The sequence below is a fragment of the Hippoglossus stenolepis genome, chromosome 21 (assembly GCF_022539355.2).
Source record: "Hippoglossus stenolepis isolate QCI-W04-F060 chromosome 21, HSTE1.2, whole genome shotgun sequence".
In the NCBI taxonomy this organism is placed as follows: Eukaryota; Metazoa; Chordata; class Actinopteri; order Pleuronectiformes; family Pleuronectidae; genus Hippoglossus; species Hippoglossus stenolepis.
This window is the reverse complement of record NC_061503.1, coordinates 17,403,212-17,414,964: the sequence shown is the minus strand read 5'-3', so window position 1 is coordinate 17,414,964 and position 11,753 is coordinate 17,403,212. Positions and strand designations below refer to the sequence as shown.

The window sequence follows — 11,753 nt, the reverse complement described above, 5'->3', positions numbered from 1 at the left end:
TCGTCTTGGTTGTTTTTAAATTCAGATCTTTTGGCAAACTGCCATTTAATCTGTAAAACGTTGGTTACTGGATATTCAAATTCTTCCTCATCTGGAATAGTCTAATCTAATCTAATTCCCTTATCTGTCTTCTTTTAATTGTGTAATTATACTTATTGTTGTATATTGTGGATTTTGCCTCAGCGTGTATGTTTTTATATCTACAGATGTAAGTTTGTTGTGTGTTTGTTCACTGTTTCTTTGTTTGTCTGTTCTCTCTTCAACATCAACCTGCCTGGGACTGCAGAAGAAAGACTAACTCTGGTACATGTACATGAACCACTGTTTTGTAAATGTTACAGCAAAAGATCCAGTGCACATCAGACTGTGCATCTTCCTAAATTTCTACAGCTAAACAATTAACACAGCTCTTCAAAAACGTTTTTATTCGTTCACAGACAAGTCTATCTTTCAAAACCGGAAAACGTCTTCACCCTTGTACTTAATATAGTACATTTGATTACAAACAGAATGGAAATTACTCCAGAACACTTTCTAATTTTCTGCAAACGTTGGTAATGATTTGAGCATGTTAAAGCCCTCAAAAAGCCAATTCATTTGCCTGAAAAAAAAAAAAATCCTTACAATTTCAATAGGGCCTCCCGCCGTCGGTGCTCGGGCCCTAATTATCAAACTGGCAAAACTCTCAAAGATAAATCATGCAAACAAGTCAGCAGAGGGCAGCATCCACCTTAAATCATGACCACTTCAGACTATAAAACTATGCATAGAGGAATTGCTCTGGTTCCACAGTAAAGCTGAAAGGACAAAGTCCAGCAGCATTGTTGCTTCTGCCACTTTGTGGAAGGCACAGACCGTAAAGGAGGGTTGGCAGGAAGAGAACAAGACACTGAACAGGTAAAGAAAACAACTACAGACGAGTAGCAACCAACACAGAGATTTTAATCTGGAAAAGCAATGTGCTGTTCCTGAGAGGATGAGATCATTTGGTGTCTGGACAGGAGTTCACTGTGCCCCACTCATCCGTCATGTGTAATGTAAGAAAACAGAAATCATTAAGACGCTGAAGAAAGACAAGATTGATCCCAAATCCCACAGATGAGCACCGGTTTGAGGACGTCGAAGCTAATCGGCGTCATTTAATGAAACTGAAGACAAATGACAAACACTAACAGTATTTATCCGGTCTTGTGTGTAGTTAAGAGTGATCAGCGCTCTCAGCCTCAGAGGCCTTTGTTGAAGTAGACTCGTTGTACTTTGTCTCCGTATTGAGACACGATGGAGTCTCTCAGCTCCGGCTCCAGCTTGGACACGGCCATGGAGCTGTGAGAGAGAGAGGTGGTGATGAAGGATGAGAAGGAGAAGAGGAAGAAGAGAAGCGTGGTCAGAATCAGTTTGATTAAACAAACGAATGCTGGTTCCTTTGCTTACGCAGACTAAACAGACCAATCATCGCTAATGAGAACACGATTTTCTCAGATAGTGAAGTTCTTTTCCTTCAACGCGCTTTAAGAGCATTTCTAGGTAACTGCACCCTATCAGATATCAAAATCTGAATTTATAAATACGAGATTATATTCAGAGGAGAATCTTCCACATTGCTTCACGTCTTATTTTCAAACTAAATCACAAATTCACTCAACCAGACAATTATGTAATCTTCATTTTCCCAAACACACATGCGTTGTGCATGTGTGTAAACTCTGTAGTCGATTCTCCGGCTTTTACCCGCAGGTCGTGTCAGAAAAAGGCTGAAGCTACAGTTTACGTGTCAGCAGGTGAAAGTACAGAAACGGGTTCATTACCATCTCTGAGGAAACAGGGAGCAGGCAGCCGGCACCATGAAGATTAAACTTTAAGAACAGAGAAAAAAGAAGTTAATTTTTTCTACCATGAAAGTCTCAGAGGACATTAAAGATCCTGTGAACCTTGAAACCTCTTGTACTTACAACACGCCCACCATCATCACTTGGATTGGTCCGTGGAGATACGTGATTCTCTGTGAAAAGACAGAAGAAGAGTTGCGAACAGATGCACACAATCGTGATGAGGAGTTTAACGGGGGGGAAGGCAGTGAAGATAAAGGTCTCACCTGCATGAACTTGTACTTTTCCACCCTCTGCATGATGATGGGGAGAATAACTGACAGAAGAAAAGAGAAACACATTAAGAGAGGAAGATTCAGTAACGTATTTATAAAAAGAAACTTCTCTACATACTCATTCCTGGTGCAGCCATGGTGATCCGAGAGATGACCACCTGTGTGATGCCTTTTGCTGCAGCTTTCTACACAGGAGAGAAAGAGCATATTGTGAATTATATATAAAAATCAGCTATACTCTAATCCACACAAATAAATGACAGTGTGTGTGAAGGTGTGTCGGGGGTGCTGACCGTAGACTGGCCCAGTTTGTTCCCATCTTCATCTGTGACAGCGATGCCATTCAGAATCTCCCTGGGAAAGAGAGAGAAATGATATTGAACATTGATGGTGTGTGTCTCTTGTCACCCATGGAGCCACATTGTTAGACAATGACATGCTGCTTGCATGGATAGAAACAGATAACGCATATATTTGCATTTATACTTATATTATATAGACATTATATTCACATTTGGCCTCCACACATATTTTGTTACAGCCCTGAAAGCGAGACACGTCTCACCACTATGTTAATACCAGTAATGCAGCATGAACACTTCATTTATCATCCAACGCAGGAAATGTAATGCTGTGTTTGTGGCTTCTCCGCTGGAAAAGACACTTTGATTTCACCAATGAAATCTGCACAATACGAACCACAGTACCCCCCCCGCTCCACATACATACATTTCTTTTAGGAGTTCAAAGAGAAACACAGCAGGACTCACTGTTGCCTCATCATAGGAATATTAACACAGTTGGCTGCTGCCACCGCTGCAAAGGGAACCCAGCGAGCCACGAGAGGAGGAGCTTTCTGCAGGAGGAAGAGAAACGATAAATAGGGCAGGGGTTAAAGACACAGGCCTCAATATAGAAGACAAGTAGGATGCTGAAAACATCAGTCCCATTGTGATACTACAGCAGGTGTAACATAATAACAGTGTGATAACAGTCAGATTTGGTGAAAGGACATTTGAAGAGACACAGCATGGCTTCTGTTGCCTTGGTCGCACTGAGCCATCACCATGACAACTGATCAAACTCCATCACTGATGAGGACTGTAACACATGTTCCTGACAATCTCTTTAAAATGGATTTGAAAACTAAATGAACTCAAAGTCTCACAAGCTTGAACTGGGGCCTTACACCACATGTCATGTTCTTCTTCACTGCACAGAAAGAATCATCCAACTATCATGTGACTAATAAACCATTTGTATATTCTCCAAATGTATCTTATAAATCACTGCTCCTGTTGTCTTCAACCACTGAGGAAGATGAGGAGATGGGGAAGGACCAGAAGAACACAAAGAAAGTAAGTGGATGTTGAGTTACAGGAAACACAGCTGCTCAATTAACCGTTTCTAACTATCCGGACGAGTTTGGTGATAATCAAACATGAAGAATGACTCGTTGAAAACACAAAGCTCTCAGTGAATCCTGTGCAGGTGCAGGAAACAGTAAGTGGGGGTTTGTACCTTTGTGTAGAGGTTGAGTCCGACTGCTGTTGCCAGCGCTGTGCTGGTCGCTGTGATGTAGGCGACTCCAATCTGCCTGAGACACACAGGACAGCAGCTGTTTTCACATTCACTGCTGGTAAACACTCAGAAGTCGTTTAATCGTTTGAAACGGACGCGTCTCTTCTTATCCAGATAAGATTTAATACACTTGTTCATATTTAGTGGCATGTAGACTTCTGCGTAAGATCGACCAATTGTGTAATTGTGTTGTTTTTGTGTCATTCCTCCTCCAGTCCAGAGGGCGGTTCCCGTTGGAATGTGGATCGTGGTGGATCTGAGACCCTCCACATGACGAGTGTTAGTGGAGTTTACAGGAACTTACTTGGAAGTGATTGGGGAGGCAGCGTTGCGGTTGGTGTAGTTGACCAGAGCGTTAAAGGACTGATTCACCCACTGCCAGAACACCACAGCAGGAACTGTCCTGGAAACACAGAGTTATGAGACCATGACAGTTTCCTTTATGGGTTAAAAAGCAGCTCGTCCTGTTGGCTCCTCACTACCTGTAGAACTGCAGCATGCAGCCGGTGATGGCCATGCCTCCGGGCACCTGGAAGGACATGCGGCCGATCAGGTTCATGCGGTCTCCGGTGTCTGGGTGGAAGGCCGAGTCGTACAGCTGCTTAGCAAAGTGGAGCTGCTCCTCAGTCGTGCCGGGAGGGATGGACCCTGCCCTGCAGAGCATCACACAGTGGAACACACTCACTACCATAGAATGAAGTAGACATTTCCACGGCCTGCAGACACATTCTTTTGTAGCCTCTTTTGAGTTTTGACTTTTTTTTCGTGCTGAAACTTGCAGGGAGGACACAGCTGAAATGCACACAACGGATTTGGGGGAGGGGAAAGTCATAAACATATTTTATATACCGTGCGCCATTTTTGTGCTTCTGCATAGAGCTCCAAATACTTTGACACAGGCATCGGTTCTCATCACCAAAAGCTCTCGAATCTCGTTGAAATCTTCTTAATAAACGTTTCAGGCTCTTCACCAGAGTTTTCTGTGGGCGAGACCGACTCCTTTAGACTTTGGTCTTTGAATCTCCGCACAACTTTTAAATGAACTGTTGCTGAAACACAGAAGTTATAGTTTCTGTTTCCTTTTTTGTTTCGTACCTGCAGCTTTCTACTAGAGCTTTTGCTTCGTCCAATTGCGAGTCAGGTAGCAGCGCTGTTCGACAGTCGGTGACGTTGAAGAAGTATTTCAGTCGGCCCATAAATGTGGACTGATCCCATCGTGGAGCGTCGATGTTGAAGGAGCTCGAAGCCATCGTGGTGGAAAGAAAAGAAAAGAGTCCCAGACCTGATGCATAAAGAAGTTACTCTGCAGAAGGTCACTGGGCAGCTGCAGCTGAAGCCTGGAGAAAGAAGGAGAAGGAGGTTAATGTAACAAACTGAATTTAAAAATAAGGAGATGATACAACAGGAGACCTCAGCTGCACCTCAAGTCTTCACTGAATCACAGTTAATGAATGAATTACATGTCTGGTTCATGTTTGAGATCGTTCTTGTTAAAACCAGCGAGGCCTCAACTGAGCTGATGTAACATTTACAGATTGTTACTCAGGTTCCTTTACCTTTTAACTCCAAATTGTGTGTGTGTTTGGCTTTGAAGGAAACGTATATGAAAACCTGGAACCACAGAGTCCCAGAGATGCAACAGCAGATTTGATGAAGAAGTTGGATCCAGGATTGTTTTTTTTCCCTCTTTCTTTTGCAATAGGATGTTTTTTTTGACATTCTCACAGTTTTCCCAGGGAATAATTCGTGGCTCTTAATGAAAAAAGGCTCAGGGGGCTGATTTCTATTAGTATGAGCGGTTTAGAGCAGCTTGATTGAATTTAAGGGGACTGTTGGGCCTTGGCGCAGGTACGTGCTCCACTGAGTGCCCTTCTAGTTTTAGCCCTAAGTTCTTTGGCTGTAGCCGCCTCCCAAGCTGTTGTAAATATGCTGTTTCCTCACATGCCCCCTTGGGTTCAAACCCATCATATCTCTAGACAAACATAAACTCCTGATCCTCCGTAAAAAAATTATCTCGGGCTAAATTTCCACTAGTAATCATTGACCACCTGCTGGTAAATGGTTCCACAGGTCGTCATTCTGCGTTTTTTGCGGCCGCAGCATTTTGCTTCTTACTCTGCATCGGGAGGAAGTACAACCTGCTGACCGCAGCTCAAAACATCCCTCTGTACATCTTCATCATTCCATTACTAATCATTTGCTGCAAGAATTATGTGAAAAGAGAAATCTCCCAGCAACACAACGCTGCCCTGTGTAATCTTCAGTAAATAAAAGGCCACATGGGGAGAGGAGTGTATCAGTGCTCTCTGGAGGATCAGCCTGGTTTGAACTGGATTGCTTGTTTGGAAAGTAGGGGAAAGGCCTGAAGAACCTGGTGGGGAACATGGATCAATCATCAAAGAGACTCTTGCATGAAACGTTGATAAGAAAATCAGCTAAAACTGGCACTGACAGGCTGCACAGGATAAATCTCCCTTTGGAGAAACTGGGTCATTAGACTGTGAACGAAAGACTTCACCAACAGATTCATTATTCCAAGTAATTTGTAAATTGTGAAATTTCCTACGTATGTACAAAGATATGATGACCTGCATGAGAATCTTCACAGGTTAGAGAAATGCAGTGCAAAAACACAGTCTATATAATTAATCGACTAATCGCTATTGGATGAAAAATGTATCAATGGTTGAAATAATCGTTGTTTTAATCGTTATTTTAAACTAACAATACTTGATTAGCTCCGCGAAGAGGTTCTGTTTTCGTCCGCATTTGTTTGTATGTGTGTTAGTTAGCAGGATTACACAAAAACTACTACATGGATTTCCACAAAACTTGGTGGAGGGATGTGGTGTGTGTGAGGGAAGAAGCTGATATACTTTGGATTTAATAATCTCAGCTCTAACACTGATGGTAGTTTAGTCAATAACCAAGCCTCTGATCTCATGAGCTCTTCATGTGTTTGGTATGTGCAGATGTATGTGTGTCAGGTGACCCTGAACACCAGCTGTCACACAACACCAGCTGGGTAAGAGAAGAGTATTTATAGATATGATAAATGTAAATAGTGGTGGAGTAGACATATAAAGAAAATACTCAAAGTACATGTTGTGACTTTTTGCAATTTGCAGTGCGTTGAGCTCTCTCAGCCACCGTACTTACGTGTAAGGACATATAAAAAATGTGAATGGAATAAAAAACTAGTATGTACAGTGTAAAAACAAGAACAACTATGAACAGTGAACTGGTTGCACAGACAGAATGAATATGGCCCAGTTAAGAGAGTTATGTGGAGGAGATATATATAGAAAATACTCAAAGTACAAGTTGTGTACTTCAGTAGTGCACAGCTCAAAGACTTTCAGAGGTTGACAAACTGGATCTGCAAGCCAGAGCTCAGCAGCTCCCATGTGATCCCGTGTATGAAACTACAAACCGAGCTTGTTGGGGTTCGAGGTCGTGTGTGTGTGTGTGTGTGTGTGTGTGTGTGTGTGTGTGTGTGTGTGTGTGTGTGTGTGTGCAGAAAACACGTGAGATCCCATGTAGCAGAAACACATGTGTGGCCAGAGTGGGGTGAGCTGCAGGGTGTCAGGAGAGACCGAGGAGTGGGGACGTCCCAGTAGAGTGATGCAACATCTGCCAGAGTTTACCAGTGGAGGAGCAGGAGAGAAGATGAAGATGATGAAGACGAGACAGACACACGGAGGCTGCAGCTCCGATCACACCGCAGCTGGGTCTTACCTGAGAGACGCCTCCGCAGAGCAGGAGCTGTCACCGTCAGACCGAATGTGATCGTGGAGGCTCAGGGCACAGTGGAGAAATGTGCACGTGGCAGGCCCTCGTCCAATCACAGGCCGGGGCAGCCACCCCCCCCTACTGCCGGTGAACACACGCACACACACAGGGTCACACTCAGACACACACACACACAGGGTCACACTCAGACACACACACACACCGATTTGAACTCAATGTTGTGTCGAGTTACCTCCTGCTAGCCCTCATGCTAACTAGCTAGCCCATTAGCTCCCTGGTAGCATGGCGGGTTTCGAAGTCTCGTGCAGACATGAAGGAGATTTATTACGAGCAGTAACTAAAAGTAACGCAGCCACAGTAAATAAATACAAAATGTAACGCGCAGGTTTTGTTGACACACACTTAGCATGCGGCTAGCTGCTAGCTAACTGCTAGCTAACTACCCCCCCACGTTGCATCTTCGCTAAGGGTGCGTTCACGTGGTGTTGGGAAAAAAATGGAAAATCACGTGAACGCCACCTGAAGTTGGAACGACGCACAACAATAATTATTTTATCGTTACCTTGTTTTATGTTTACATTAAATTTGTTTATGAATATCATAGAATGAAATAACTTTATTGAAATCGGGGCTTTTTTTCTGTTCTTATCATCTTGTCCGACAGCGCGTGAATGCAGCACGGGACCGAGCTTTGTACGTATGCGTGCGTGTGACGTCACTCCCCTTAGTAACCCTCGGCGGCGTCTCCAGGAGAGAAGCAACAAGATGGTGAGTTTCGGTCTGTCCCGATTATCCGACGTCCACGCGTCTCTCACGCGATAACATTGACGCAAACCGTCGCCCACTTGCGCTGCGCATGTTTCACCGACGAATAATCTGTGCGCAACTTTGTCGCGAAGCTGCCGAAGAAGCTGCGTCGTCGCGGCGCTCCGTTATCAGGGGAGGGGAGGGGTGGGGGGGGGATTAGCTTTAGCACGCTAGCTGTGTTGAGCTCTCATTAGTGAGCAGCAACAGATGATGGGACGGGCTGCTAGCATCGTTAGCATCGTTAGCATCGTTAGCCAGGAGCTTTACCCATCACCCAGAGCCAATGTGGCGAGAGGAGGCTGCACTGGGAGGTTTGTTTGTGTAATGGTGGACCTCCCGCACCAGTGCTGCCCCCTCACTCTCTCTCTCTCCTCCTGTCTCCTCCCCTCGGTGCAGGGATTGCTGTCCATCCTGCGTAAGCTAAAGAGCACACCGGACCAGGAGGTGAGGATACTGCTGCTGGGTCTGGACAACGGCGGGAAGACCACCCTGCTCAAACAGCTGGCGTCCGAGGACATCAGCCACATCACCCCCACACAGGTGAGGAGACACCCCCCCCCCACTCCATTCAAGGCCCCAAACGGTCACGAGAGAGGAAAGGTCAGAGCAGGATGTTGAAATCAAACTTTAATGAAACTAATCACTGAACTGTGATGGAGGGTGGGTGACGTGTCTGATTCCACAAAACACTTCTGGAGTTTCAGGGGTGAACAGCGTGGCAGCCGACGCTAATATAATTGAAGTCAATGGCGATGGATTCAAATTCGACTCAAAACAAGGTCATTTACACAGTTTTTAGCCTTTAGCTTGTGCGGAGTGTGCACGCCGACGTGAACGAGGCTCCGAGGAGGATAACAACGAACATTCAGGCTGAAAACTTTCTGTAAATGACCTTGTTTTGAGTCTAATTTGAACGTCGAGGCTTACGGACACTTGGATGACACCACATGAGCAGGATGGAGGCTTGTTATGCTTTTATTCTGTTGGGGTTTTTTTACGTTTGAAGACGTGGTCGCCATTTACTTCATTTGTATTGCCGTTTACCCCTGAAACTCCAAAAGTGTTTTGTGGACCGATTTGTTTTCATCTGGATCCATGAATCATGTCAAAATATATTGAAGAAAGAAAACAATTCCTGGGTCCGCACCCGAGTGTCTGTTTGTCGCAGCCACTCCGGATGGATGTTGATTCCAGGTCTGAACAAGGGGCCTCAGCCTCTTCGTGTGACACAGACTCCACCATGTTGAGACTAGTGCTCTTCAGGGGCCGGGACTCCTTGTTGTTCTTGTCCCTGGAGACAGATCTTCATGTCTCTGGCTGTTTGTTTGGGCTCGTTGTCATGCAGCAGAATCAATTCAAGACCGACGATCACACACCTCCTTCATACTGCCCCGAGCTTTTGCACCTTTCTGCCACTTGTTGTCGAGTAAAACAAGGTTGAGAGGCTCCTCTGCAGAAAGACGAAATTGCCTTGAGTTTCCTTGTCTGATGCTCTTTTGTGTTTTCTCCAGGGATTCAACATCAAGAGCGTCCAGTCTCAGGGTTTTAAACTGAATGTCTGGGACATTGGAGGCCAGAGGAAGATCAGGCCGTACTGGAGAAACTACTTTGAAAACACTGATGTGTTGGTGAGTGGACTTTAATACAGAAAAGACGCTGTGTTTTACTTTACTGAAGGTTTGCTCTGCATTTTTAATCTGCTCCGCCTCAGGGACTATTTTAAACATGAGCACAGACGAGCTGCTGAAGATACTAACGGGGAGAACCTCCATTTTGTTTCAGATCTATGTCATCGACAGTGCAGACAGGAAGAGGTTCGAGGAAACCGGTCAGGTTGGTACTGGTTCATATTTGATCTAAGTCCTTTCAATTGACATGTGGGGTCCTATCTGTTATTTTTATTGTTGAGGGATTCACGTCGTCCATCTTTATATAAAGTCTGTGGTCAAGACATATTATTTTATAAGTCTCACAAGAGTCAAGTCTTCATATTTGTTATTTTACAAAAGCGGCGCTGAAGTCTCAAGTGTGTTTTGTGTCTTTATGTGTAACCAACAGTTGTGTGTGTGTGTGTGTGTGTGTGTGTGTGTGTGTGTGTGTGTGTGTGTGTGTGTGTTACAGGAGCTGGCTGAGTTGCTGGATGAAGAGAAGTTGAGCGGCGTTCCTGTTCTCATCTTCGCAAACAAACAGGATCTGCTGACCGCCGCCCCGGCCTCCGAGATCGCAGAGGGTCTCAACCTGCACACCATCCGCGACCGCATGTGGCAGATCCAGTCCTGCTCCGCCCTCACCGGTGAGGGGATTCAAGTGAGTCGACCTGTTCCCTGTTCTCGCCCCTTTTTTTTTTTGTGATCGTCTTTATTCGCTTCCTCTCACCATGTTGTTCTTCCACTTCCAGGAGGGGATGAACTGGGTCTGCAAGAGCGTCAACTCCAAGAAAAAGTAGCTTCTAGTCTTCTGCTCCTCAGGAGGAAACGACAGCAGCAGCACACAAACAGACACACAAATGCACAAACGCACACACACACACTACACACACACCACAACACACCCACACACCCTCCTGAGCCTTAGTACGATGGGATATACCTGTGAATGTAAACACACTACTAATCCAACATGGACTTGGAGTTTTACCCCCTGCATTCCTCTATCACTGTTTTTACCAAATCTCAACACATCATGCTATATTGGTCTCTAGAAAGAGGAGAGGTGGGGGTGGTGGTGGTGGTGGGGCTGCTGGAGCGGCCCACGCCAGGGAATCCACCCCCTCTACGTCACCACCAGTGTCCCAGCCAATCCCAGTCACCGTCCGCAGCCCGTCACAACCTCAAACATTCCCGTTAAACCGCTCTTTCATTGGAATTCCAGCTTCTTCTCTTAACTGTTTCGCCCGCTGTCCTGGAAACCAGCTCCACCCCCCACCCCCACCTCCACCCTCCAATCTCCATCTCTTTCTCCGTCTCATTCCGTCAGTTTTCTTTTACTTTTGTCATTCCACATCGGCTGTAAGCGCGTTTCCTGCTCTGTTTGAAGTGAGGTATATTTTTGTAACTGTTTTATTTATGGTGAAGTAGCGCGTAGAGTGCTTTGAAAACAACAACCAGTGTGTGTGTGTGTGTGTGATTTTAAGGAAGTTGGAGAAAACGGTTTAAACTCTCCCCGATAAAGAATATTACTGTACATGTTAATATGTATAAAAAAAGATTATGAGGAACTACATTTTTTTTTTTTTGGATCAAATGTAAATAGCTCAGCCCTGTGTTCATGTGTTAGGTTATGCACATGTTATAGAGGATTCGTTACTCCGCTGTACTTGGTAATCTATAATGTTTGCATATCTAATATGTGCTGGTAGATTTTTAACAGAGGTATGTACTGTATCGTGAGGGAATTCACTCTTTGGACGTCTCCTTTTGATATTCTTGAATGTAATCTGTCCAGAATTGAAGGTACTGTAGGTGAATTAAAACGTGTCTCAGAAATCATGCGGCTTCGTTTATTGAGTTAA

At 44.8% G+C, this 11,753-nt stretch overlaps 2 protein-coding genes across 2 annotated transcripts; one reads left to right on the top strand and one right to left on the bottom strand.

Annotated features, from left to right (window-relative positions):
* Window positions 1–408: 408 nt before the first annotated feature.
* On the bottom strand, window positions 409–7,553 carry sfxn2 (sideroflexin 2). Its single transcript, XM_035145914.2, has 12 exons — window positions 7,421–7,553; window positions 4,778–5,019; window positions 4,165–4,335; window positions 3,987–4,085; window positions 3,623–3,698; window positions 2,872–2,957; window positions 2,395–2,455; window positions 2,220–2,286; window positions 2,093–2,142; window positions 1,950–1,999; window positions 1,806–1,853; window positions 409–1,323 (listed from the first exon to the last, which is right to left on the bottom strand). Exons 2-12 carry the CDS (start codon window positions 4,930–4,932, stop codon window positions 1,224–1,226), a joined length of 963 nt encoding a protein of 320 aa, XP_035001805.1. The 5' UTR covers window positions 4,933–5,019; window positions 7,421–7,553; the 3' UTR covers window positions 409–1,223.
* Window positions 7,437–11,730, top strand: LOC118100620 (ADP-ribosylation factor-like protein 3). Its single transcript, XM_035145917.2, has 7 exons — window positions 7,437–7,561; window positions 8,100–8,203; window positions 8,639–8,782; window positions 9,754–9,870; window positions 10,025–10,075; window positions 10,364–10,549; window positions 10,641–11,730. The coding sequence occupies exons 2-7, from the start codon at window positions 8,135–8,137 to the stop codon at window positions 10,686–10,688; spliced, it is 615 nt and encodes a 204-aa protein (XP_035001808.1). The 5' UTR covers window positions 7,437–7,561; window positions 8,100–8,134; the 3' UTR covers window positions 10,689–11,730.
* The last annotated feature ends 23 nt before the right edge of the window (window positions 11,731–11,753 follow it).

Coding starts and splice junctions, on each gene's coding strand:
- sfxn2 (XM_035145914.2), bottom strand. CDS start 4,932: ATGGCTTCGAGCTCCTTCAACATCGACGCTCCACGATGGGATCAGTCC. Junction 2,000..2,092: donor AAAAGTACAAGTTCATGCAG/GTGAGACCTTTA, acceptor GTCTTTTCACAG/AGAATCACGTATCTCCACGG. Junction 1,324..1,805: donor TCCCTGTTTCCTCAGAGATG/GTAATGAACCCG, acceptor TCTCTCTCACAG/CTCCATGGCCGTGTCCAAGC.
- LOC118100620 (XM_035145917.2), top strand. CDS start 8,135: ATGCGTGCGTGTGACGTCACTCCCCTTAGTAACCCTCGGCGGCGTCTC. Junction 8,204..8,638: donor AGGAGAGAAGCAACAAGATG/GTGAGTTTCGGT, acceptor CCCTCGGTGCAG/GGATTGCTGTCCATCCTGCG. Junction 9,871..10,024: donor TTGAAAACACTGATGTGTTG/GTGAGTGGACTT, acceptor ATTTTGTTTCAG/ATCTATGTCATCGACAGTGC.